The following is a 27,812-nucleotide window of genomic DNA, read 5'->3' as shown; positions in this document are numbered from 1 at the left end:
TGAGCAGGAAGAGTTAAAAATAAGTCCCTATTTAAGAGTCTCTGGTAGAAATTTGCAAAAGAGGGTCTACCATTTTTGACTAAATTAGCAAGATAGAAGACAAGTTCAAACTCTGACATTCTCAGCACTCTGAGATCTGGGTCTACTTTTCCAATAAATTCTTTCACAACTCCCTTATAGGTGAGTGCTGCCCCAGACAAATTAACCAGCTCACCATTCCCTGTACACCTGTTAGCATTTTACTCAGAGCCCTTATTTACATGACTTCCTTCATGGGAAATTCCTTTTCCATCTAGCTCTTCCTTTGGAAGGCTAGCTAGCACTAAGACCAAGTTCTAATGCTACTTATTCCAAAATACCTAACTAATGTCCCCACCTAGAAGTAATCTCCTCCTCTCTTGAACCTCCACACCCTCTCCTCATCCACATTCACCCACACAATGAGGTGGCAAAAATTATTTATCTCTGCCTCTGGACTATAAGCAATGGTAGGAACTACAGGGTATCCATAAAGTCTGGAAACATAGATAATATTATTTTACTGCATAACCACATCATTGCCATATGTAGATAGATAGATAGATAGATAGATAGATAGATAGATAGATAGATAGATAGAGATAGAGATATCAGTATAATTTTTCATGGATATTTACCTATGTTATCTCCCTTGATGGACACCAGCAGTCAGGATTCATTCTTAACACTGATGCCCAGTACACTGCCAGATGATTAGTGGGATCTGTATTTGTCAAATAAATGAATTCACTGGTTGGTTCACTAGCATGAATCTAATGCTTGTCCTTCAAGCCCACATAGACAAAGGGTGGAGGGAAATCAGAGAGTAGAAAGAGAATATGAAGAGATAAAGGCAAATGATCTGGAGATGCTTCGGGGCTTAAAGAGAGAAAAAGCTAAGCTACAGTGAAAGTCTTCTCATAGTTTGAGCTGTGTGCAACCTCAGGTAAGTCACCTAAGCTCAAATTTTTTCTTTTCAAATAGAGACTTAGAGAAATGTTTCCTTCAACGCAGAATCTATTATTCTAAATAAATGCTGAATAGAAGTGGCTGCTTATATGTTCTGGGAAAAGCAGAGGTCAGGAAGCAGTTATTAATAATTAAAATGAGAAAATAATAATATAAGTTAAAATATATGGTCAAGGATATTGCAACTAGCTACATTTACATGAAACTTTACAATTTCAAAAGTACTTCCACATCAGTTCACATGGTCCTCACAGGAGGCTGGGACAAAAGCATGACAGACCCTTTACAGATGAAAAGATAGGCTTAAAGTGGTTTGTTGACTTGTCCAGAGTCACAACGAGTAGCTAATGGAGAAAACGAGACTAAACTGAGCTCCTCCCACGCAGGAAACCTCCCACTGCATGTAGGTCACTAAAGTCTAAGGAAACTATTGGTATGGGACATCAATATTCATAAAAAAGGGGGCACCTGGGTGGCTCAGTCAGTTAAGCATCTGACTCTTGGTTTCAGCTCAGGTCATGATCTCAGGGTCCCCCTTGAGCAGGGAGTTGGCTTCCCCCTCTTTCTTTGCCCCTCCCCCTGCCCCCGCACAGGCACTCGCACTCTCTCTCTCTCTCTCTCTCTCAAATAAATAAATCTTTTAAAAAGAATTCACAAAAAGGAAGAAAATGAAAAAAATATAATTTGTGAGTTCTAACTGAAAGTAAATGTAGTAATTTTTCCTCAATTATCAGAAAGGTAAAGGTGAAGAGGAATATTAATTAAGAAGAGTTTACCCACAAAACATGTAATTAATTGGATATTTTCTTTGCTTTATTCCACTATCATAAGAAAAAAGCAAACAAAAAATTATTTATAAAGAATTTAGCCAAAAACAAATATTTCTGAGGTTGTTGGATTTTGGAAGTTGAATAATTAGTCTACTCTTTTGTTTCATTTACATTTACAGTGCTGGCAATAAGAATTGATGGTAAGTACCTCAAGCTCTTAAGTTATCAAACCCTTTTACTAAGGCAGAAAAAGAAATTGGAACAAACGCCCTCCTTACGTAATTCAATTAAACTAATATTTATTGAATGTCTAGTATGTGCAAGGCACCGTTTTAATTGCTGGTGATACATCAGTGAACAAAACAAAGATTCCCATCATCCAGAAATTTACTTTCCATCAGGGGAGATATGCTATTGGAGCAGAATATTCTAGTAGCAGAAGGCACACAATAACCAGAAATTTGATTAACTCCAATGCCACATTCATCAAGTATTCAGGGTAGTTAGGGCACATTTTTAAAAAGCATTAAATGTAAGAAATGAACAGATAAATGTCTTTAGCACCATTTTGTAAGTCCACACATTTTAAAAACCACTTTTTGTCTCTTTCAGGAGCATAGGACTTTGCCTTGAGACATGTATAAATGATTCAGAAGGAAATAATTTATAAACGTGTGAGAAGGCATAGACAGTGCACTAGCATAAGAAAGACATTATCAGAAGGGGCTTTCCGCCCCGAGGTTCTACCCAAATTGCGGTCCATGGATCATGTGAGATCCTAGGAGAAATGCAGACTCTCAGGTCCATTAAGGCCTACCGAATCAGAATCTGCAGTTTACTGAGTTCCCAAGTGAGATGTATGCATACTGAAGTTTGAGAAGCACTGCTCTAGTGCATTCCTCTGCACCTAGGAGAGCCTAAAAATAATCTCCTGAAAGGGAGAATATAAGCACTTCAAAAATTAATCACTCACTCAATATTTTTTCGTTTTTAAAAAATTTTTTCTTTTCAAGTAAAATTTTACTTTTAAAATGACAAATTAAGGAGATTACATACTAGCCTCTCCTTGGGCATGTAACAACATTGAAGAAAAGATGAAATTTGCCTTTTCACTGTTCAAATCTGGCATTTCTCGCCAAAAACAAAGGTAGGTCATCCATCACATGTATCAATGCACAAGGCCTCCCTTTAGTCTCTGTGATTTAACAACCATCTTTACTAATAGGAGTAAGAGACATAAGATGTCTTCCAGGTGTTTCATCCTACATCAAGCTTACTTTCCCAAGCAATTATGGTCTGGAAGGTACATGATAAGAACACTAGGAAAAGTAAGGAAGTGGGTAGAAAGCAAGCTCTCTCTCTCCATTTATCACTAAACAGTCACTTTACAGATTTATTTTTCCCAAAGGATAAAAAGAGGAGATAACAGAAAAGAAGGCTGTTAGAAATTCACAGAGGCTCAGCAGCCCTGCTCAGCATTGACCATGGAAAAGAGAATGCTTGACCCACACATACACCCTGCCAAAGCTGGGCAAAACATCCCAGCAGAGCCACATACCAGACTCTAGAATCTACTAAAGAAGGAAAAGACAGCCATGGCAAAGCCTCTGTGAACCAAGGAAGGCCTTTTTCGCTAAAGGAGTATCATTCTCCTCTGGTGTACCATCAATGCTCAAGGATCCTTCTGTCACACTAAATATGAAGCAAATTTTCCTTCCATCTTCAACGGTAGGTGTAACATAAACTCTCCCTCTTCCAGAGTTAAAAACCTCTCAGCCTGTCATTACCCTCTGCTTCATAACACAAAGAAACTTCAGAAGGGATCTGTACCTACCGTGGGGTCGCTTCCACCTACACATATATTAATATTCTTACTCTTCTTAAAATGGAGGGGAGGCACTTCGCAATTATAAAAAGTATAAAATAATGCTGTTGAAGTAAGGTAGACGAAGCTAATATCTACACATGTAAACTAAATATTTTCTGTAATCGAGCATCAGATTTAGCTTTGAGCTTCCTGGTAGGCAAAGAGAAAAATGCAAAACACAATACCCTCAATACCAATTAAGTGAAATATGTTAGTTCTTCAACAGAGATATATGATATCATGGTATGAAAATCTCAAAAGAATTATTAACAATGGACTTTATACAAGGGACATTGAACAACATACAAGGAATATCTTCAACAAAAAAAATTGAAAATTATAAGGCATTATTTACATTTCCAATGCTTGTTCTGACCTTTAAGAAATGAAAAGGGACAGTATTAAAATGCATCTTAGAAAAAGCAACTCTTCAGGAAGAGTAAACAAAGTCAGGTATGTAGTCTTCTGGAAAGTTAATTTTAGGCAAAGTGGTTGATAATGATCTCTTACATGATATTCTTAAATATCAATTCCTTCATCTGGCCTTGTGACACGAGCTGGACAAAGGATAATTCTAGGCTATTATCTCTGGTGAACACCTGGTATCCTGTGTAATTAACTACAGATATATTCTAGTGTTTTGGACATTGGGCCAGCAGGTGGCCAAGTTAACAAGGTGCTGTGAAAGCAGAGACTCGTCACTTATACCTGGGGACTGTACACTCCTGGAGAGAATATCAAAACAGTATGAACTCACACTACTAGAAATACATGGTTTCAGTTGGGTCCATTAAAAATTTGTCCTGTTTGTATGTGAACTGCTCTCTTTCCCTTTCCTTCTCCCACAATGAACATGAGAAAACAAAGGCAACCAAATATCATTTATTTTCTCCTCTTTCCCAAACCTAACTGTATCACCATCCAGAAGAAAGCCTTTTCCTATTCAGTGTAGCCCAGCCATGATTTCTTCTTGCCTCCTCAGCAACTCTCCTTCTTCAATTATCCTTAAATTTCCTTTTCTATCACTTTCTTCCATCATCTCTTAAAACTGCCTAAGTCTTTCTCATCCTAGAAAATGTTTTCACTTAGAAGTGCATCTCTGTCTAGCTACCGTCCTCTCTCACCTACACTTCCCAGTTTCCCGGAACAATGCTATATACCTGCCACCTCCACTGCCTCCTGGTCTCTGCCCCTCCAGTGGGTTTAGAAATGAAGAGATCCTTGAATGAGTCATGGGAATAAAAGGTATAGCACAGGGAATAGAGTTAATGGTACTGTATTAGCATTGTGTTGTAACGGATGGTAGCTACACTTATGGTGAGCATGAGAGCATAGAGAGATGGTGAATCACTATGTTGTACACCGGAAACTAATATAATATTTTGTATCAACTACACTCAAATAAAAAAAGTAAAAGATGAACCTGAAAAAATTTTGTCCCAGAAAATAAGGGAGTTTTGAGAGAATGATGGTACACATCAAAAGAACACAAAAGCCAGCTTGACAATTTAGTACTAAAAAAGTAATGATAATAAATAATAATAGATTAAAATGCACTGAATAAAATAGGAATCCATAAGTTCATACTCACATAAATAAATTAATGAATAAATCAAAAGTTTGACGGTTAACAGGATATTTACAGAGTTTCAAAGAACCTTCCCATAAAATATTCATTAATTACAAAGAAGAGAGGAGTAACTTTACAGCAGAGAAGCCTGAGAAATACAATATTAATCTAGTGATCAAAATTAACATAATCAGTAATGGGACAAATTTAAATCATATACCTTGTAGCAGTGCGGTGACAGGAATGTAGCATGACTTCTGGAATATTCCTAGCAAAGATGTATAACTTAAACCTAATCATGAGGAAACATCAGTGAACCAAAACTGAGGGGCATTCTATAAAATAATTGGATTTGCTATCTGCAAAACTGTCAAGATCATGAAATCAAGGAAAGACTGAGGAACTACTCCAAATTGAAAGAGATTGAGAAACATGACTGATTCTGTACCAGATCCTGTTGCTATAAAAGACTTTATTGGGACACTAAGTTAAACTCAGATGGGGTCTGAAAGTCAAATGGTAGTAATGTGTCACTGATGATCTCCTGGTTCTGACGGTTATATTTTGGTTAAGTACAAGACTATCCTTGTTTGTAGAAAATACACATTAAAGTATTCAGAGTTTAAAAAGGAGAGAGAGAGAGAGAGAGATTCTTGGAGAGGCAGAAGCTAGGAGGAAGTGGAGGCTACTGGTACAGAGCACTGTTTCTATAACTCTCCCTTCCCTGTCAGTTCTGTGATATTTGTCACTGTTTTCTTCCTGAAAATCTCTCCTCCCTCAGCTGCCATGTCTGGTTCTTTTCTGGTTCTTCCTCTTTCTCCTAATTTTCTGGTTTTCTCCATCCTTTTTCTGGATCCTCTTCTCATTTTTATCTTCCTCAAAGTTCTGCCCTTAACTTGTTCCTCTTTTCACTCTATATCCTCTCCCTTGGTAATCTCATCCACTCTTGTGGTTTTAACCACAGCTATTTGCTGACAAATCAGATATCTACGTCCTTTTCCAGATCTTTGACATATGGGTTCTCTCAACTTTCTGGTCTTATAGATACCTCAAATTCAACTACCGTAAAACTCACATTTTCCCAATCTGCGCTTCCTTTTTTCTCCCTATTTAGTTGTACAAAATGGAAACCTGGGAGTCATTATTGACTTCCCTTTCTTCTTGATACTCATAACCAATCAGTCACTAAATCCTAATCTCTCTACTAAACTGCTGTCAAATCCATTCTCCTTTCCATCCCCATTGGCACTTCCTTTAGTAGAGCTCTTATCATCTCTTGAATAAATTGATTAATTAACTGTGTTTTTCTCCACCACTTTTCCAACTATCAGTGGCCTACCAACTTGTGTCTCAATTTCCGATCTGACTTCTTTTCTTAATCTGTCCTCCCCAAAATTTTCGGGGTGCCCTTTCCAAAATATAAATCTGATTGTGTTTCCTCTCTGTTTAAAATCCTTCACTGGCTCACCATGTTTACAAAATAGAATCTAAATTTCTTGATGTGGCAATCCTGTCCCTTCATGGCATAAGTCTTTGCTCCCTTCTCATCTTGATATTTCCCCAATCCTTTTCCCTGAACATATGTTCCAGAATTAGTGATATGTTCAAGTTCCCTGAGCATACTTTGTTTTCTACATCAATACTTTTACTCATATTCACTCTTCTGTGTTCTCCTATCCCTCTAATAAGGTGAATTTCAGTGTCACCTCCTTTGGGAGGCCTCTAAGAGGCTACCCTCACTTCTTTCCCTGGCCCAGAGAAAGGTAGTGACATTTTTCTCTGTTACCTCTCTATTCACACCTACTCCTATAGTTGCATTTATCAAATTGAATGGTAATCACCACATGATGAACTTCTTGATAGAGGAATTATAGTTTAGCCCTGGTCATCGATGGCTACAGCAGAGAGCCTGACCCAGGAAAAGTGCTCACTAAACATCTGTTTAATTATGACAGACATCTGAACACATCTTCTTTACCAACGGAGTAATATCTGTCAACCAAAAAGTGAAAATAACACAGTATATTTATTTATCCAGGAAAAAAGGATATTATTTGTTTGTTTCCCTGTTTCAATATCCTCAATACCCTTTTAAATTCTATTGTAAACAGTTTCTCCTCTTCGACATACTGTCAGAAATTTGTTTATTGATCTTCTTATGTTCTGGCCTTTATAACATACAAATTGTAAAATGTGTCAGAGAACAGAGGCTGCCTCAGAGGATCCAGCAATAGCTACAGAATAATCTATCCAACTCTATAAAGGAAAGCCCTCATCTATGGCCACATGCTATGGATGTAATTGTTATGAAGGAAGAACATGGGAAGCTGAATGTGCTGATCAAATTTAGCAAATCAACAAGATATACCTCTTCTCTGTTTATTTGCACACCTTCTTTCTAGAACATTCTTATAATTCACTTCATACTGCCTCATTTAAACTAAGGACATCTTATTTAAAGTTGGAATAGCCTGACAATAACAATAATATCTTACATTTATCTAGCTGTATCTCATCTGCACAATAAACTTAAGGGATTGTTTTTGTACATTTTATCCTGATGGCTTTCTAAACATGGCTAATTCCATGAACCCATTGGGCCCATCTTATCCCTGATCCCTGGAATCTGGCTCTAGGCATCCTTTTCAACTCTTCTCATCCTTATGCACTGTACACAATCCCTGATCACTTGCTATAGAGATGGTACCATAGAGCCATCTGAGTAAGTGTGATCTTTCATTAAAAAAGGTCCTCCTTTCTGGTCTTTATTTCTCTGTACTGAAGGGGATGGGGAAAAAATGACAAGCTTTAAGTAGAGTTTCATGTGGAACAGACACTTAAAGTTGGAAGTTCATTTTCTCTAATAAAGGAGTTTTATTACTAGATGGTAACAAGCACAAATATGGAGGTAGAGTTGCATAGATCCAGGGAAGAATTCCATCCCTGTGAGGGCTTTGGTCAAGAGTGGGAGATCATTTTTTTCAAATGATTAACTTTTTATAACCCATGAACCTATAACTACCTATACATATTTGTCTCTTCTGACAGACTATGGGACCCTTGATAATAATGATAATAGCAATGGCAATAATAATAGTTATAATTCCTTTAATTTATGTAATCTTAGCACCAACACCAGTGTCTGACACATAATAGACACGTGTTTACCAATGCATAAACAGTCATGTCTTCATTAGAACACAAAATAAGTTTACTTAGTAACCAAATAATTTCTCCCCAAAATATTTTTTGTACTCCAGTTGCCAATTTAGGCTTTTATCTGAATCATTTAGATAATCACCTTGAATTTTCAATTTCTTGGCCATGAAGTGACGAAAAGAGATAATTCTAAAATTGGTAAAAGAGAATTTTTACCTAACCAATGAATTGTCTTCATAAAACATTAACATTATATTTGGTACCACAATACCCACGAGTCTAAGAAAACAAAACTTCCCATGAGATTGAAAGGATATGAAAATTATAATTTTTCCTATAAATTAAAATCTTAAATGTTATACGGACATTCATAGAGAGCAACTAGGCATGAAAAATAAATAATAAATAAATAAATAGTAAAATTTGAATACACAAATTGCATAAATATTTCTACATAAAAATTTAATGATAGCTCTTTGAAGGATAAGACAGCCACATCATTTTGGCTTTATATCTCAGCCTGATTCTGGTTTTCAACCAAAGCTTTCTGAAAATCTTCTTCTAGTGAGATGTTGCTTCCAATCTAATGTCAGAATGCATGACCTATGAGTTGTTTCTTCAGTGGTTGTAGTTGTTCGCTAAAGTATTCTGTCCTCTACTGTGGTTCCCCAACCCTCTGAGGTCTTACTATGGTGCATGCTGAAAATATGGCTTCTGATAAATTTCTTCATGATGATACCACTCTGGCCATTGCCTGGAAAGTTATTTAAAAATCCATAAAATAGTCATTGTATATTAGCACCGTAGATCACTAGGAGAAAAATTTTAGTGCCTGAAGAGGAATGGCAACTGCCATGCCACACGATAGAAACATAAAATAGGAGTTGCCATCACCATCTACCCTGTGCAGGCCAGCTACCTGAAAAATGTGTTTCAAAGCTAATGAAGTCATAGGGTGATTGATGGCATGGCAGAAGAATCAAGAAGAGTTCAATCTTTCTCAAAATAATGAAGATGTCTCTTTTTTTCATCTTTGTATTTCATCTTAATCTTTTGTACACAGTAGCTGTTCACTAAATGCTGATTAAATAACTTACAAAATGGCTTAATAAGTCTAGCCAATATAGGAAAAAACTAACAAATATAGAAACTCAAAAGTATGGCAATCTGGGTCCATTTTTGGTAGGAATAAATGGCTTTATATTTTTCAACGGGCTTCAAGATTACCACTGTATCCCAGCACATGTAACAATTGATAATCACAATGATTACTTTGTATATTTAAGAAAAGCATCTATTAAATCTAGCACTCTTTAAAAAAGTCAGAAAACTGTATAGTATAATTTGCAAGGATCACCTTGTAAAATGTTTAAAAAGTAAAGTATAGTATAGAGAAAATAACAAATAATATTATAATAACTTTGTATAGTGATAGAGGATAACTAGACCTATGGAGATGATCATTTCACAATGTATGAAAACATCAAATAACTATGTTACACACCTGAAACTAATATAATATTGTATATCAGCTATAACTCAATTTTTAAAATGTAGAAGTTTGGAGTTTAAGAAGCCAACTCTCAAGTACCCAGGTAAAGTCAGCTGGAGAATTAAGGTTCCAGATGAACAAGCTTTTATTTGGACGTGAACACTTTTTAAAATAAAAAATACAATAACTCATAACTCTCCCTGGCTTTTTTTTTTTTTGTCCACACACCCATGCTTGCTAATAATGCATGTGCCCTCAGACAAAGTACACATTGAATTAAATATATTAAATCTTAGTCCATGCTGTTTAAACCTAAAGAATCATGGTTTTGAAAACTACTCATGACATGCCTGTAAATTACACTGAAATTCTTCTGGACCTCCAGGATTGCAAGACTAAAGATAGTTCAGATTCCCCTTTATCCCTGACAAAGGAGCACATTTCAATTATTCCCAACTATTTCAACAGCCTAGTACATAGAATTCCACAATAGCTAAAATTTTCATAGTTAGCTTCCCCTTCCCTTTAATTGATCTCCCCTATATATTTCAGTAAAATTCACTTAATTATCTTTGAATCACATCAAACTCTATTGGGCATATCTTTCTCAAAATCAAAATTCTTTGGCACATGCTTCAGGATTCTCCATTTTTTGTCCTTCATATCAATAAACACAGAGTCACAGAATATAAGAATTCACATTTGAGTTGCTATCTTTATTCTTAGTCCTTGGACCATATTCTCCACTCCAGTCAAGCTAACCCATTTACTTTATCCCCCATGGGGACATCCTTACTACTGTTTCTAACTTTTGCAAATGTCATATTAAAAAAAAAAAACACTAATCAAAATTCTTTTCTCTGAATTTTTACTACCTAATTACACTCACCAATATTTTCTTTCTTTTTTTTTTTAAGATTTTATATATTTATTTGACAGAAAGAGAGACAGCCATCAAGAGAGGGAATACAAGCAGGGGGAGTGGGAGAGGAAGAAGCAGGCTTCCAGTGAGCAGGGAGCCCCATGTGGGGCTCTATCCCAGGATCCTGGGATCACGCCCTGAGCCAAAGGCAGACACTTAACTACGCCACCCAGGCGCCCCAATATTTTCTTTCAGTGTTCCCTAAACATATATAAATTCATGTTTCTAAATGTCTACACTTATCTTTTATTTGTTTTACATGTGTTCAAACTGTACCGCCTTTACAGTGTAGAGTACTTAGTAACTGCGACCAAGTCTTCAAAATTTTTATATATACTTTTGGTATAGTGAATCTTCAATTAGAGTTGAATATCTGATGGCTTTTCATTTAAATTACCTATATTGATTTATTTATCTATAAAGTGGTACAGTATGTAGTGGAAAAACATACTGTCAAGGAAATTCATAAAGACTGAGCGACCACCAGAGTTAGCCAAGAAGTAGTTTGCTGATGATGGATGATAGGACCCTCTCTTATTAGTTTCAATGTATATAATTAAATCCTGAGGACACAAACCTGGGCCTAAAGTGATGCTAAGATGAATTAAATAATCAAATCCCAGAACTTACTGATAAGGCAGATTTAAGCTAATAATTTTACATTTAAAAGGAAATTAAAAAAGCCTTACTCTCAGAAAAAAAAAATGACAATAACAATATCAATATTAATAATTACCCAGGCATAAAAAAAGGAGTTATGGCCCAGTAGCAGTACATATGTTTTAAAAGACTTCTGGATAATAACTTATCTAAGGTCTTCTTGAGTTATCTGTGACGATGAGGGAATTAAAAACTAGAATAAATGGGTGAGAGAACTGGTGAGTTATAGCATAAAGAAGAGAGGATTTATTGATGGCAAATATCGCATGGAAGAGGAATTTAAATTGTTTTGGATGACTCCCAGTGGCTGATTGAGAATTAGTGGAAATTTCAGGGAGTCAGGTCATTATATAGAAAGCTGATTAATAAGTGAAATTCTGCTTCTGACTTTAAATCCTCTATTCTCTCACTCTCATTAGAAATCCTAATCACAAATAGGAAACTCAGAGCATACGGAAACTACTTTTTGGCAAAGATAGTGGTGTTTTAAGCATCTTTAACTGGTTGAACTAAATAACCTTTGAAGACACTACCATTCCTTATCTTGTGACAAAATAGAGCAATTTACTAAGGCAACTTATTGTGAAATAGGTTGGAATCAAGATAAGAAAGATATGAAGAAAGTTACTGGTACATAGCTAGAAAATATGATATTTAATAGAAATAAAATTCTTATATCTACCTTCATTAGCTAAAGTAATAGTTCACTGATTTTGGAGGATTTTCCTCTGAAGCCATTAGATTTGTAAAGTAAGTTTTATATCAAATAGAAAAAGGTTTCTAAAAAGAAAAAGATGAGATTTTGAAAAGAATACTCCCAAAAGGCCAATTTCATATAAAATGTAAGCAAGCATCAAAAAAAGGTGCACCACAATGAAAATGTAACTGCAAACAAAAGTCACCATATAGTGAAGGGCACTGTATAGAGCATAATGAAACCCTTTATGGTAACAATACTCATCTGACACTACAAGACAAAATACTGACAGAGAATGGCTTAAAACAAATGAAAATGTATCCAATCAAAAAAAATTTTTTTGAAGCTACAAACTCAAGGAATATTCTTTATTGGACTTGTTCAATGCTTTTAATGTAATTAACCAGAATTATTTTAAAGGGGCGCCTGGGTGGCTCAGTCGTTAAGCATCTGCCTTCAGCTCAGGTCATGATCCCAGGGTCCTGGGATCGAGCCCTGCATCAAGCCCTGCATCAAGCCCTGCATTGAGCCCTGCATGGGGCCGCATCGGGCTCCCTGCTCAGGGGGAAGCCTGCTTCTCCCTCTCCCCCTGCTTATGTTCCCTCTCTTGCTGTGTCTCTCTCTGTCAAATAAATAAAATATTTTTTTAAAAAAAGAATTATTTTATGGGGCGCCTGGGTGGCACAGCGGTTAAGCGTCTGCCTTCGGCTCAGGGCGTGATCCCGGCATTATGGGATCGAGCCCCACATCAGGCTCCTCTGCTGTGAGCCTGCTTCTTCCTCTCCCACTTCCCCTGCTTGTGTTCCCTCTCTCGCTGGCTGTCTCTATCCCTGTCAAATAAATAAATAAAATCTTAAAAAAAAAAAAGAATTATTTTAAAGTACTGCTTTCTACAACTTTTTGAAATGATAAATTTGATTCTTGATGGGGAATCTGCATTTCATCACAAGGATGAAATACAGTGTCCTTGGCCAAGATATTCTTCACAGAAGTAGGCTATTTCTGTATTTTATGCTTAGCATATTTAAAGACACATACTCCAGGTGAGTAGCTTGCTCCAAAATACACTCAATTTTTTATTTGTGAATAAGGGTCTATTGCTTCAGTGCACACCCTTCAACAGATCCTCCATCAATATTCTCCTCAAGAACCAATCCTGGAAATTTTCTGGAGAGTCTACTGTAGGTAACTACATGTACACCAATTTTGTTTTATGTCAGGTAAACTGACAGTTGTTATGGCCCAAAGGATAAGTGTGGCACAGATGATGTGGTAGAAGATTGAAATGCATATAAAATAATATAACAACTGAATTCTAGCTGGCTTAAAAAACAAACAAACAGAAAACATCTCCAAGCTTAACTTCAATATAAAATAAAATAATAAAGGGATATACAAACAATTGGGACATTCGAATAATAGGATGCCCCAGTCGTGATTGTAAAGTCCATCAAAATTAACCATGAAAATGAAGACACGCCAGCCTAGTCACTTAGTACTTTTGATGTTAACTGTACTAGCCTAACTTCTAATTTTAAAAAATATGATGGTAAATTGACTAGAGAATGGATAATTTGGAAAGGAGAGGTGAAGGTCACTGGAGGTTCCAGAATTTCTAAGCTCCAAATTGCTAATATCCAAACTGGCCTCCTTCCTGAATAGTGCCCAGATGGCAAAGACAACACTGATATGTGGTCTTAGCTGCTTTTTGACAAGGAACTGTCACCAGTAGGTGACCCCATCAGTCTGAAGGCAGGAAAATTACTAAATGATGCAAGAAAATGCCTGCAGGCCAGTACACCATGAGTCCCTGAGAAGCAGGAGGGCAGAACCTCAAGAAAAATGAATTTTCAGCTGGAGCTTATACAACAGAGACTGTTATCTTTCTTTGCAGATAGAAGAAAATAAAATCAATTTAGTTTCCACAAATATGTCTAATAAGAAAAGAAATAAATTCTCCTTTAGAAGATACGAGATCATATAAAAAAAGGCAAGGTGAATGGCAAAACTCTTTGTAATATACACCAAAGTTAGCTCTGATGCTATTCTCTGAATGCAATGTAGTCTGGAATCAACTACTATAATAGTATGGAGACATTATCTCTGCCACACACATCAGTCAGAAGATAGAAAGGAAACAAAGTAATCCAAACTAATATAAGGGTGAAATTTTAATATAAGCCCTTCCCTGAACAAAATTGGCAAACATAAGTCCAATTAATTTTCCAAAAGCATAATTCTACTTGTCAGAAAGCAACCCACTATTAGCAATTATTTTTAGCAAAGTGATGCAACTGGAAAACAAATTGAAGATTGTCTTTTCTCTACTCTTCTGTACCCCCAAATAAAATGGTATTATATTACAATATGGAAAATAAAACTAGTATATAAAAGTGATGAAGTATTACTTCTTAAAGGAGAAATTTATACTTCTTATCTCTATAAACATTGACCTAGCTCAATGGAGGGAGAATTATTTAATATTTAAGTAAGTCCCACTCCATCTAGATTTTGCCATTTCCTTTTAGAGAGACCTAATGCTGATAATTAACACATCTTTAATTTGTGCTTTCAAGTTGTTCCACGTAAGCACTACAGGAAACTATGTTAAACATTAAAATATAGGAAATTAACATTAGACATTAATATGTAAGAGATTAACATTTGAACTTAAAATTGTGTCTTAAAAATGTTATATGAGATTTTGTTGAAAGAGGTATGCCATTCACTATTAAAAATCAAGATTCAGAAATGTGAGTCAGTTGTTATAAGTCACAATATTGCAGCAGAAAGTTTTTTCCCCAAAAGCAAACTCTGAAATCACAATGTATAATTCTACATTGTTTTTGCTTATCCTGAAAACTCTGCTCCCTTTATAAATTAAAGCACTGGTTTTCATTAACAATCACCATATAACCACTTCAGTAAGAATGTCTCTTAATTTCTAAAATCAGACTTCACACCAGTAACTGAATATTGTGTAACTGTTAAAAGAATATGAAGTCATACCTTTCTTTCCTGGCCTTTCTTTTAATAATTCCATATTAAGAAATATGAATGCAGCAATATCCTCAAGATTCTCTTCCACTTGCCAGCATATATATGTGAATTGTCCTAGGCATTAATGTTTAATCAGTTTCTTTATAAACATAATAAGTGAGTTAAGAATAGATGACTCAAAAGTCTCATTTTATCCCCAAATCTATACAGGCTAAGAGGAAGAGAGTAAGGGAAATCTTTGTAAGAAATATTTTGAGAATTCATGTAAGTAAGATCCTATAAAAATCAAAGTTTTTAACCTCAAGTAAATCTATTTCATTTTTAAAAGCCATTTTAAAATTAATATCTACTATCCTTTTATTAGCAATTGATCTAACTAAATTCTAATGAGCAAAGTCATTGTGTAAAAAGAAAAAAATCAGAAACCAAAACTCAAATCCAAGAAGTCACCAGTGCTATTTCTCAAAAACAAGAAAATTCTTGGGAGGAGTGAGGACATCTGGACAATTTTAACATATGTAATAGAAAGAAAATAAATAAATGATTTAAATTATTTACTTTTCCATTGTATCTAAGACACTCCAGAATTTGAAATAAGTTTCTGATATACTGAGGGAGATGACTGCATTAATCGAACATTCACAGGTAAGCTTTGGATGTGAAGGAAGGGGAACTTAAAACAAAGAACCTTCAGCTGTTCAAGACAAGATCAAGCTTTCAAGCCCAATTTAGAGGACAGGAAGTTTTTTTGCTTTGTTTTGTTTTGTTTTCCTAATTGCTTGTATTGGATTAGTCACTAAGCCTGGAAAATCATAGCCAGTCACTTAAGGGTAGTATACCACCTTGGGCAAACAAGGCTTTCAAACACAAACTCAGAATATAAGGGCAAACATCTAAGTCCAAAGACTACAGTTGGATACTGTTCATGGAGAGTTTGTATCTGATAGGCTCCTACTATCCCCAAAACACCATGGGACACAGTTTTCCTACACTATAATTACAGAATGAGGATAAAAGGCAATGCCTTGGTGGGCGTGTACTGACAAGGGTAAAGTCTGTTCCCTACAGTGCTATTAAAATACAGGGACAACACTATGATCACGATCGCATATCATGCAATGTAGTCGCTTTCTCTGTACCTTTCTTTCCCAAATGCAATGCCTACCTTCTGTGTGGACTGCAGAGACATAGGTCCAATTGTAACGCTTGACTATGTCAAGCATTGCCCTTGCTTGCAAAGTGTCAGAAGGGACAACCCTCAGGAAGTATTTGTACAAAGTTTTGTCACTCAGGTCGATGCTTGTGGCAGAATATGCAATCTGGGGGATGTCGAAGAGCTGGAGCAGGTTCTGCACTTGAATGGCTACGGAGCTGGAGCCTGGGCCGATCACGCCAGCAATAGGCTTTTTAGTCCTGCCTAAGGGGAGGGACTGGCCGTCAGGCAGGCACCGGTTGAGCCCATCCTTTTCATCTCGAATGGAAATCAGAGAGTCCCTGATGAACTCAATGCTCTGCTCCAGAGCCACGGAGGAGTGCCAGCAGGAGTCCCGGATCTCACTGCCCAGAGTGATATTGGGCAGGAGGACCGGGTCCGCGTTAATCTTATCCAACGTATGGAACATGGCCTCCACTCTCTGGATGCCATACTGCTCCCTGATCTCTCCACACTTCCTCTCGGGCACCTTCTCCGCTGGGGGCTGGTGGTGGACTGAAAAGAGAGCCCCAATGATGACATCTCCGTCCATTCTGGCCACCGAGCGCTGAGACGAGGCTCCCGCCAGCAACACTTTCCTGCCGGGTCCCCTGGGAAGAAGGGACATCTCCAAAAAGATCGCTGGGAAAAAAACCAAGAGAAGCCGGACCATTGTGCTGAGGACACGGTCCACAGCCGGCCAGCTGCGCTCCCACGCTGGTCCTGCCAGCCGGCTCTGCGGGCTGGCAACGTAGACAGATGCCCGACGCCTGCCTCTCCCAGCTCGGTCCTGCTTGCCAACACCGCTGGTCCAACACTTTCGCCGCCTGCACCCCCGCCTCCTTCCCCTCCTCCTCCTCCTCCTGGTCCTCCAGGACCACCTCCTTGTCCTGGAGGCGTTTCTAGGGGGATTCGAGCCCCCTTCTTCACCGGTGCATCAAAGTAAACTGGTCAAGAGTACAATGGACGTCGTAGCAGCAGCCGTGAGCTGGACGCTGCTGACAATAAAAATAAATAAATAAATAAATAAATAAATAAATAAATAAATAAATAAAATAAAAAGGAATAAAATCAAAGCTCGTTATCACAGGACCTGTTTCAAAACTCTGGGTCAGTGATGTTAATAGTTGCCCGGTCCATTTCATTCCAGCACATCATGATACCGGCTAGAGAGACAGCTTGGGAGGCAGCTATGGTGAAGGCTGAAGGTGGTGCGTCCTGCCCGCAGTGCCCTCATCGGTCCCTGGAGGCGCAAAGCCCCGCCGACCCTCCCCCTCCTTCAGCTTCAAGCCTTTTCCAGGTCCCCAAATACCCATTACACTTACACACTTGACGGGGAAAGGGAATAAAGAGGAGGAGGAGCTAAGTCTTTTAACCCAAGGGAACTTTCCGGATTTGAAAAGATCAACTTTTCCCAGAAGAAATTTGGAAACTCATTATGAAGGTGTAAGCATTACTTCAAGATGAACGCAAAAAAGGAATGCACATGTTACTTTAACTTCGAGGGGCTGAAGAGACCTCAACATACAACCCAAGTAGTAAATATAATTTGTCAGGTTGAGGAAATCCATATTAGTTACTAAGGCAACGCCTGGTAAAGTCTCGGCATGTCGGAGTTTGGTATGTCTCCCACACCTCCGCCTCCCCCCACACCCCACACACACCCAAGAAGTCAGGCTTACTGTAGATGTTGAGGGAGAAAGGGTGCAGATAAGGTAACTTGTTTCCCATGATGGAGGGTGGAGGGAGGGGGTGGAGGGGGCCCCTGCACTCGCCTAAATCGGGACCTTTGGCTTTGCACATTTCTAGAAAGGGAACGGAGGGGAGCTTCTGGGTAGCTCTTGCAGCGGTGGCTCAAGCTCGCCAGCCTTCAGAACCCTGGACAGTGCTCAGTCCCGCCGCAGAAACATTCACCCGCAGCGCCTGGAGGGGACGCCTTGACCAGCGAGTTGCAATTCTTTGACCCCTCCCAACCCCCGACTTCGCTCTTTTAACCCTTCTCCCTGCGTTCTTTACACACACACACACACACACACACACACACACACACACACACACACACACACCTCCCCTTGTCTCCCACCACCCCTCCATTCTCATTCTCTTCGCCTTGGAGTCAGTGCTCCAGCAGGTTTATTCAAACCCGTCCGCTTCGGGGGCAGAGGCGCCAAATCTCAGCCGCCTGTGGGGCTGAAGTTGGCTCCCTCTCGTTCCTCCCCAGCTCCCTTTCTCAAGGTGAGAGTCGGACGAGAAAGGAGCTAAGGGAGCGGGCGGGGAACAAGAGGACAGGAGGTGAGCCAGGCAAAAGGAGGAAGGCAACCCAGGCATCTATGGGTCCCGACGCTTCCCAGGGATGCTGAACTAAAAGAAATAAGCGGAGATGCCCCTGGAACCAGGAGGAAATCCCATAGATTGGGACTGTGTCTGCCACTGTGGGTGGGTTTCACCGCCCGGAGGTGTCTGCTCACCTGGGTCTGCTTGAAGAATTGGACTTGAGACGTACCTGAGTCCGGGTAGACAGCGCTATGGTCCTCGGGCCAGAACACCGCTCGGGCCACGCTCGGTTCGCAGACGCCTCAGCTCTAATCCAGACGGTGCAAGGATGCGATCTGGGCTGTACACTAGTGCCCTCTTTCTTCAGCACTATTTTACCGCAAGGAAAAAAGAGGGAGGGGGGAGGGGAAAAAAAACAGGTCACCCAAGGCTTGTCTATTATCTCATGAATAAAAATCAGTCGTTTGATGGAGGAGGGGGAAGCTAGGGAGAGGTGAGAAGTAATAATTTCTCTACTACCAGAGGGCTCTTAAAGAAACTGCCAGATATATGAATAGTCAGATCTGGCAAAAGGAGTAGGGAACCTCTTAGGCTGCTTTGGGTGAATACTCTTTGTATATATTTCAAGGACCCAAATACATTTTGTCTCCCTGGAAGTAAAGCCCCTACTGAGGGAAACAAAGTTAATACATGTGGAGACAGCTAAAGAAAGTCTATTAGTAGGTTTCAGGAGAAAGGCTGCCTAGGGTGGGAGTGGGGAAAGGAGGGATATGCATATCATGAATCAAGGTACGCCAAATGAAAAAAGGCAAACATTGGCTGCATTTTCCAGGTCAAGATGTAACTAAATTGAGATGAGAGTCAAGTCACATGAAAACACTGGAGTGAAAAACACTTATCCAAATTCCTCCCAGGCTGCTATCACCCTCCCGACAGGTCTCCAGTGTTGCTTCTTACTGTGTGAAAAGTGGAAGTTAAATCACATTCCTCTGGGAACATGTTGGCTGAGCAGAATATGTCCCAACTTCTTCAGAGGGGAAAGGCAAGTGACAGTGTGCCTTTCCACTCTGGCTCAAAGCTTTCTATTTGTGTCATCTGCAGAGACGAGAGATCAGCTTATGTGGGTCCCTTTATAATCACCTTGCTCATGTCATCATTATTCTGTGGACTGGTACCACATCCAGCTGGAAGGGACAAACCACATGTGGCAATTTTAAATACTCTTTTAGTGTGTTTCATGAAACTTAAGAAAGGAAACAAAACTCCTGTCAAGAACAGATCCTTTTTCCCTTCTGGTTCTGCTTTTTTCCCCAAGTGTCAGATTTTTTTGGACTTTAATTGGACAACATAAAGAGGATAGGATTTTTTTTCCTTTTCCACAAATAATGCACTGCAGGTAACAGCCTTTAGACCTAAAAGTTCTCAGTTCTGGAAGTAATAGTATGCTTACTCAAGGAAAATAGGAAGAATTCGGTTTCTCTCTTCACACATAATGTAAAATGATTCTCTCCCTGTACCCTTAGGAAGAAGTCTGCTCTAAGAAGAGCAAGCCAAAGGTGTTCACAGTGCATCATAGTATCTCACTACCTCTAATAGCCATTTAAATTCCATTTTAGATAATGCTATTCTAGTAAGATAAGCCCTAAACATGATTTTCCTGGAATATTTCACAGATACAGTGAATGTACAAAGATTTCTGTGCATATATAAACCATTAAATATTATTTTCAGGATTAGAGAAAAAATGTCTCTGAAGTCTACATTTAGCATCAATGTGTACTCCTTAAAGATGAATATTTTCAATATATTGCATTGACATAGTTTGGAAAAGAATCTGCTACTGAGGGAATAATTAATATTCAGATTTATTTGCTCTCAATACAGTCCAAGTAAAAAACCACTCATTCAGGCTAGCTGAAATAAATTATTTTAAAGAGGAAACATTTGGCGATTTTAACATAGAAGGTTCATATATATGTATAAATTAAATAGTACAGGTGTTAAGAAAATTTTTAGTTTTAAATGTCTTGACTTGATATTGTCAATTAAATTTATTGCTAATTATTTAAGACCAACATTAGAAGGCACAAGGGCAAAAATATGACAAGAAGAATGCATTGAGAAAGAAGAGGACAAGATTAGCCAAATATGCTTTCTCTTCCTGGAAATTAAGACTTTACCCAGGCAGGGATGGTGTAATACATGTAGAGACATCTAAGGTAAGGTTCTATCAGTAGAAGCGAAGAAAATTACTAAGAGGATGAATTACATACAAATTAACAAATATTATAAATAGGTGAATACACTAATATAGGCATATAAACTAATCTATAAGAGTTCAAAGAATGTTAAAGGTACATGAATCCAGAAATGCTCTCTGTATGAATATTTATTCAGTGCTAGTAGTGTAGAATATTACATTCAGTATGTGATTTGTAACAGGGTAGAAAGTGTTATGAGTATTTGGGCTTAGAAAATCTATTTCACACAAAATGCAGTAGAGACTGAGCAAAAAGAACACCCGACATACTACCTCCAGACAATGATTTAATGTTGTAACAATAAAGGCAACAAAATGCTCATTGTTCTTATATGGTCATAAAACAATATTATTCATAAACAAAACTGTGATCACTCTCCTTAGGAATGTATGCACAATTTTCATTTCTCTCCAATCATAAAGGACATCATAGAGGAACTGGTCTAGATTTTAAATAAGCAAAGGGATGTAAAATTTTCCACATAAAATCTGTTAAAAATTCATACTTTTCAAAGTGAGCAAGAATAAGATTTTTTAAAAAGAAAGAGATGAATAAGTTAATCACATATTCCAAATTATAGTGTACTCTAATGGGTGTTTTGAAAAGTAGTTTACACAGTCGTTGGAATATGGAAGTGAAGCATACACAAGAGGTAATAGACTCATAACTGAAGAGGTAGTACTGACTGAAAATAGAAATGGGATCAAAGAAGGTCTTTGTAGAAAATTGATTTGTGGAAATTGATATATAATGTATTACAAAGGAAATATAATTATGTTCAAGTAGATCAATGTTGTGAAGAGCGAATACCATGCTTTTCCATAAAATAACATGTTCCATGGACAATTAATTTAATCTAGTGTGACATTTCTTATATTCTTATATTTAATTCATGGATTCACAAGATAACTCAAGCCCCAGTGAGATTTTTCAGTTTCTTTATCCAATTTTGTTTGTACATTGCTTAAATCAAGAGGGAAATTGCTATATCTTCATAGAACTTTGTGCTCTGGAGCAAAGGCAATAAAAATTATAAAATAAAATCTCTTTCTTTAAGAAACTCAAAATATTCTTATAAAACAAGATTAACAAAGTAAACAAAATATTTTAAAAGAACTAAAATAAGCCAAATTTAATATGTAGTCAGTTGTTTTATTGGTATGATTAATTAGGCTATAACCATATATGCAGACATAGGACCAAAAGCATCAGCTTTCATGACCAAATAGAAATCATCAATGGTTCTGTGGACTCATGCAGATTGACTAGAAAACATGCATTTTGCCACATATTGTTCCATCACAAGTTTCCAAACATTTATTTTTAAAGTATTAAAATGCAATTGAAGAGAATAAGGAAAACACAATTATTCTGAAAGCACAGTAAGGGCTACAATTATTGTCTGCTTTATATCCTGCTGTATCCCATTGTCTAAAATAATGTTCAGTTCATAATAGGGGCTAAAATATTTGTTGAATAAATGAATGGATACACTCTCCCTGAACACTAAAAATATCATCTTTTTTACGCCTTTCTTTAGAAACACCAAAGCCAGGTAGTTTATAGATGCTTCTAAGTTATTCTTATAATGTCAGAAGAATAATTACTTTGCAATTATTTGTCAAGTGCAAGTAACTAACCTAATTAGTATTAAATCATTTGAAACATATTTATACTACAAACCTTGTTTCACTTGAGGTACTGAAATTTGTTCCAGATGTGAAGAAACTATTTTCATTACTGTACTGCATTTGCACCAATAGTAAATGAAAACTTAAAAACTTTATAAGGGTAAAAAGAAGACAATACATAAATGGAACTCACCTTTATCCAATGTTGTGGCTATATGATTTGAAAATAACCATTTGAAAAGATTCTCAGAACCATCATTTGAGATGTGTAAAACAGGCATATTATCCTAGTCCCATAGAAGGGAAAATTGAGGCACCAAGAATCTGTTCCTTGCCTAAGCTTAGTGAACAAATCAGGGATAGTGCCATATCATACTACATTTATTCCAAATTTATTAGTTCATAAAAACCAACTATATGGACTGAGCTGTTACTTATTTTCATGTTTCCTTAGGCTTTAAACTGATGCTTTCTCCTCAGAAAATGCTTAAATGATAAAGAAAATGAATTTGAATTCCTTTCCTTTGGGCCTTTCATCAGTTGAGGGCATAAGCATTACAGGTGATTGTTCTATTTGCTTAAAATAGCCGTCTTTTATAACAGTTCTAATAACGGCAGTAACCTACTTGCACAGTCTCACAGTCAACTTTTGAACAATTAAGAAGGAAAAGTATCTAAATTTTCATATCCAATAAAAGCCTTCATTAGAAAAGGCTTTATATTACTACAGTTTCACCTACACAAGAAATTAAATTATTATTCCTGTTTAAAAAGCAATATATTGTATTCCTGCCTCACAGAACAGAACATCTACAACATGGTCGTTATCCCTCTAGCACACCACCAAAATACTGATTTACTTAAAACACAGCCCTTCTTTCAACTGCATGGTTCAAAACCTACAATATATTACAGTTGCTACCGGAATTATGTCTAAATTCTTCAACTTGGCAACCAAAGTCCACTAAGGAGGGGGTTCATTCAAGCAAAACATGGGAACTATTTGTACCCACCCCTTCCCTTACCTAAAGTAGGCAAAGTTGGAGGTGAGCAGCTGACCAGAGAAAGCTGTCCCAAATGGGCCCAAGGAGTCATCGGAATAGCGAAGGCATATTTTTTAAAGTTTCCTAGGTAACTCAGATGTGACTCTTAATTGAAAGCTACTGATAAAATTTCATCCCATTCTCCTACTTATACTTTTTCTAACCAAATAAGCCTTGCATTGTTCCATACCTAAGTTCATACCTCTCACTCCACCAAAAAACAAAACAAAAACAAAAATTACTCATCTTTCATTTCTTTTCTGTGTATATGTCCTTCTTCAAAAATTCATTTCAAATTCAACTTATCTATGAAAGCTTCCAGTTCTGAAGGAAATCATGAATAAAAGTGCTTATTTGGCACTTTTATGTGAGATGACACTGTAAAAGAATATTACTATTTTTCTTAAATTTGTATTTTACCTAGCCTCATTCACAACTGCTGTTGTCACTTTCAAAATAGTGATTTATTCCAACTATATCGCCATTAATAAAAATATTTTTGGAATAGTGATAAAAGTTATTTAACAAATAGTAATGTATTGTTTTTAATATCATTAATCATAGCAAATAATCATCCTTGTTGAGGGTGGATTTAATTTTCTAGGAGTGGACAATTGGTACCAAAATTCTTAAATAATAAAAAGTAACCAAGTTCCTTGAAGAGAGAGAACTATGTCTTCTCATAATTGACACTCTAGAACCTTAAAGAGTAGCTATACCTCAACAACTACTTGTTGAATAAATAGATAAGTTTTGGATCTAAAATGAAGTGTGATTCTGAAGACATCATATTCCTCTGGTTCTAAAAACAATTCTGAAGAGTGGGTCCAAAAATGAGCAAATGCAAAACCATTGGCTTTCTGAAGGGAGTAACAATCATTTGGATATAAAAATATGAGTCTATATTTTTAAATTTTCATTATTTTTGTCACATAGTGTATGGATTTATTGGCAGTTATTTAGGAAATAGTGATTAAAATTTAAAACTGCATACACTATTTGATTTAAGTTTTATTTTTAAATAACATGCAAGACACATATACAGCTAAAAAAGACTGAAAGGAAATTACATCAAAATATTAACAGTTATTAGCTACAGAAAGTAGTATAATAGATAATTTCATTTTTTCTATGTTCTTTCCTAAAATTTCTGCAATAAATATGTGTTAATGTATTAAAATGTTATACTAAGATGGAAAGCAAATCAAAGAGTTACCAAATATCTTCTATAAATGATGGTGGGTTCAAGGAACCAAGTTTACTAGGTCATACCTGATATCTTCACCTGCCTTATCTACTATCTAAGATATTCCATTACTTCTTTTATGTAATAAGAATTCTTTTGAATACTGAAGACACCATAGTAAACAAGATACATCTCTGGCCTTCCAGGAACTTGGGGTGAGAAACACAGCTGTTAAATAACCAGTACAGAATAGTGTGGAAATCCCAAAGCACTATGGGACCATGTGGGAAGGACACCAGTATTCAAAGATCAGGAGAGGCCTACCAGGGAAAGGAACATTAAAATAAAGATTGAGAGGGATGCCTGGATGGCTCAATCAGTTAAGTGGTTAAGTGTCTGTCTTTGGCTCAGGTCATGATCCTAGGGTCCTGGGATGGAGCCCCACATTGCATTAGGCTCCTTGCTCTGTGGGGAGCCTGCATCTCCCTCTGCCTGCTGCTCCCCCTGCTTGTACACTCTCTCTCTCTCTATCCCTCTGACAAAAAAATTAATAAAATTTTAAAAATGATAAAATAAAATAAAGATTGAGAGACAAGTGAAGTTACCTAGGTGAAGAGAAGAATGAATAGGCAAAAAGATAGTCCAGGCAGAGAAATGGCAACAGTCCAGAAACAAAGGAGAGTGTGGTGTTTGCGGGGAACTATAAATGGTTTGGCAACACTAATGCAAAGTAATAGAGGATGGGGGTAGAGGTAAGATGTTCCTTGATTAAAAAAGACATGATGAAGTGCTTTGTAAACCATGTTAAAGAATTTGGTGACATGGTAGCAAATAGGCCTAATGAGGTTGAAATTGGTGGAGGAAGGATAAGTCACATCATTATATTTAAGATTTGGAAAAATGACCCTGATAAACCTGGAATTATGGACTTCAACAATATGAGAAGCAAGAAGAACAGTTTAAAAGCTGCTGAACTCGAAGGTTTTTAGAATAAATCAGAGAAGAATATCTTCCTACATTTGAGGAATGAAAAGATATCTTAGACACAAAATGCAGTGACCATAAACTTTAAAAATTGAGAAATTAAACTTCATCAAAACTAAAAACTTCTGTTCCTCAAAAGACGTAAGATGGGAAATAGGTGGCAGATATAGAGATAGAGATGTATATAAAAAAGGTCTTATAGCTAGGGGTACCTGAGTGGCTCAGTAGTTGGGTGCCTGCCTTCAGCTCAGGGCGTGATCCCAGGGTCCTGGGATCGAGCCCTGCATCGGGCTCCCTGCTCTGCTGGGAAGCCTGCTTTTTCCTCTCCCACTCCTCCTGCTTGTGTTCCCTCTCTCACTAGCTGTCTCTCTCTGTGTCAAATAAATAAATAAAATCTTAAAAAAAAAAGGTCTTATAGCTAGACTGCACACCTGTTTGAAACAGGTACATTCTTTGGGTATGAATAATTCACTGAAGCTCAGAATTTTCATGAAAAGAGTTGCTTTGTAGGCTTAATAATAAAGTTATTTTCCATACTTGAATAAACTCATTTAAGCCATTCAAATATATTGAGCTTATACCAATATATAAATTCTTCACATGGCCAAACCAGTCAATCCAGTTCACATGGAAGCACTTACAATACACTGTGTGTTGTATCATTAATACAGTTGGGACTGTCATATTGATTCTGGTAGCTGGCCCAGCAAACCATATCAACTAGTTTGGTTGGCCTCCTAGAAACACAGATTAGAATTTTGAAGTAAGCTTATTATTGCCAAGTCATTGAAGATTGAAACATAAGAGTTTCTTAGACGTTTTTCTGCATTTCTTGCAATTAATATTTTTCCTCCTTAAATCTCATCTTTCCTACCATGTAAGTCATGATATGTCTGTGAATTTATCAATTACTTGAACAACTAGGAAATTTGTAAAGTCTTAATTTTTCAAGCTTATGACATAAAAATCTGGTATTCTAAAAGAGCCATGGGAGTTATGAAAGCTAATTGTATAGTAATAATGGTAACAATAATAGTTGTTGGTAGTGATGGTGATGATAATAAAGTAGCAGAAAAGAGCCCAGGTATAAGCTCCAAAAAACTCCAAGTGGCTGAAGGAGGAGAGCCATCAGAGGGAAGAAGCATCCAGAGAAGTATAAGAAAAACTAGGAGGATAAGATGTTAAAGAAGCTAAGAAAGAAGAGGACCTCAAGAAGGAATGGGTATTTTGTGCAGGCTGTTGCTGAAACACAAATTATGATTAGAACAGAAAAGTGTCCCTTGAATTTAGCAACATGGAGGAAACTGGTAGCCCTAGCAAGGGCAATTTGGTCAAGTGTTGAGAGTAGAAAACAGACTGAAGTGATTTGTATAGTTAATTAGATACAGAATAACCCAAGAGAATTTACAGACTCATTTTAAAAATTAATAAGAGAGTTTTGCAAAGATGCTATACCAAAAGCAACTTCTTTCTTACATACTGATAAGAGAAAAATATCTAGTTAAAAAATATTCTTTAGGGGCACCTAGGTGATTCAGTCAGTTGAGCATCTGACTCTTGATTTCAGCTCATGTCATGATCTCAAGGTGGCGAGATTGGGCCCTGCATTGGGCTCTGCACTCAGTGTGGAGTCTGCTTGTACCTTTCCCTCCCCCACCTACATTCTCTCTCTCTCTCTTTCAAATAAATAAGTAAAATTTTTAAAAAATATATTTTAGATCTGGGAAAAGAGGGCAAATGGAACACATTCATTTACTTTTGTTCCCTCAATAAACCTCATTAAAATGACAGTAAGATTTTTAAGGCATAAATCTATAAGGCAATGAGAATAAGAAATGAGAAAATGCAGGGGGAGGGGTGGGAAAGTAAGCTTAAAAAGCTACTGATTGAAAAAATTCAAGCAAATTAAATTTTAAATTGGCAGTGAGAAAATCCATAGGCAATTTGCAATTATACCACAGAAACTATATCCAGAAATTGGAGGCACCAGCTACTTCTACAAGTAGAGATGAGGGTGAGGCTAAAAAATAAGAGAATTGGTTAAAGTTTAAGATGCAGAAAGAGCCTCAGACCCCCTCACTTATTCTACATAGTTAACTGCCCCTCCTCTTCATTTT

General features: G+C 37.1%; 1 protein-coding gene across 3 annotated transcripts in view; it reads right to left on the bottom strand.

Moving 5' to 3' along the window:
• Window positions 1–16,995, bottom strand: part of GRM1 (glutamate metabotropic receptor 1) — a 391,937-nt gene extending 374,942 nt beyond the window's left edge. For 2 of the 3 annotated variants that reach the window (XM_045805277.2, XM_045805278.2), the window contains exon 1: window positions 16,290–16,989. In XM_045805277.2, coding sequence (XP_045661233.1) covers window positions 16,290–16,989 — 700 coding nt within the window. Of the gene's footprint in view, window positions 1–16,289 lie in introns of all 3 variants that reach the window. The other variant, XM_045805276.2, reaches the window with a different exon arrangement.
• Window positions 16,996–27,812: the final 10,817 nt, after the last annotated feature.

This window comes from Ursus americanus, chromosome 11 (assembly GCF_024610735.1).
Source record: "Ursus americanus isolate L20-20 chromosome 11, mUrsAme1.1.p, whole genome shotgun sequence".
Taxonomy (NCBI): Eukaryota; Metazoa; Chordata; class Mammalia; order Carnivora; family Ursidae; genus Ursus; species Ursus americanus.
This window is presented reverse-complemented; position numbering and strand designations above follow the sequence as displayed.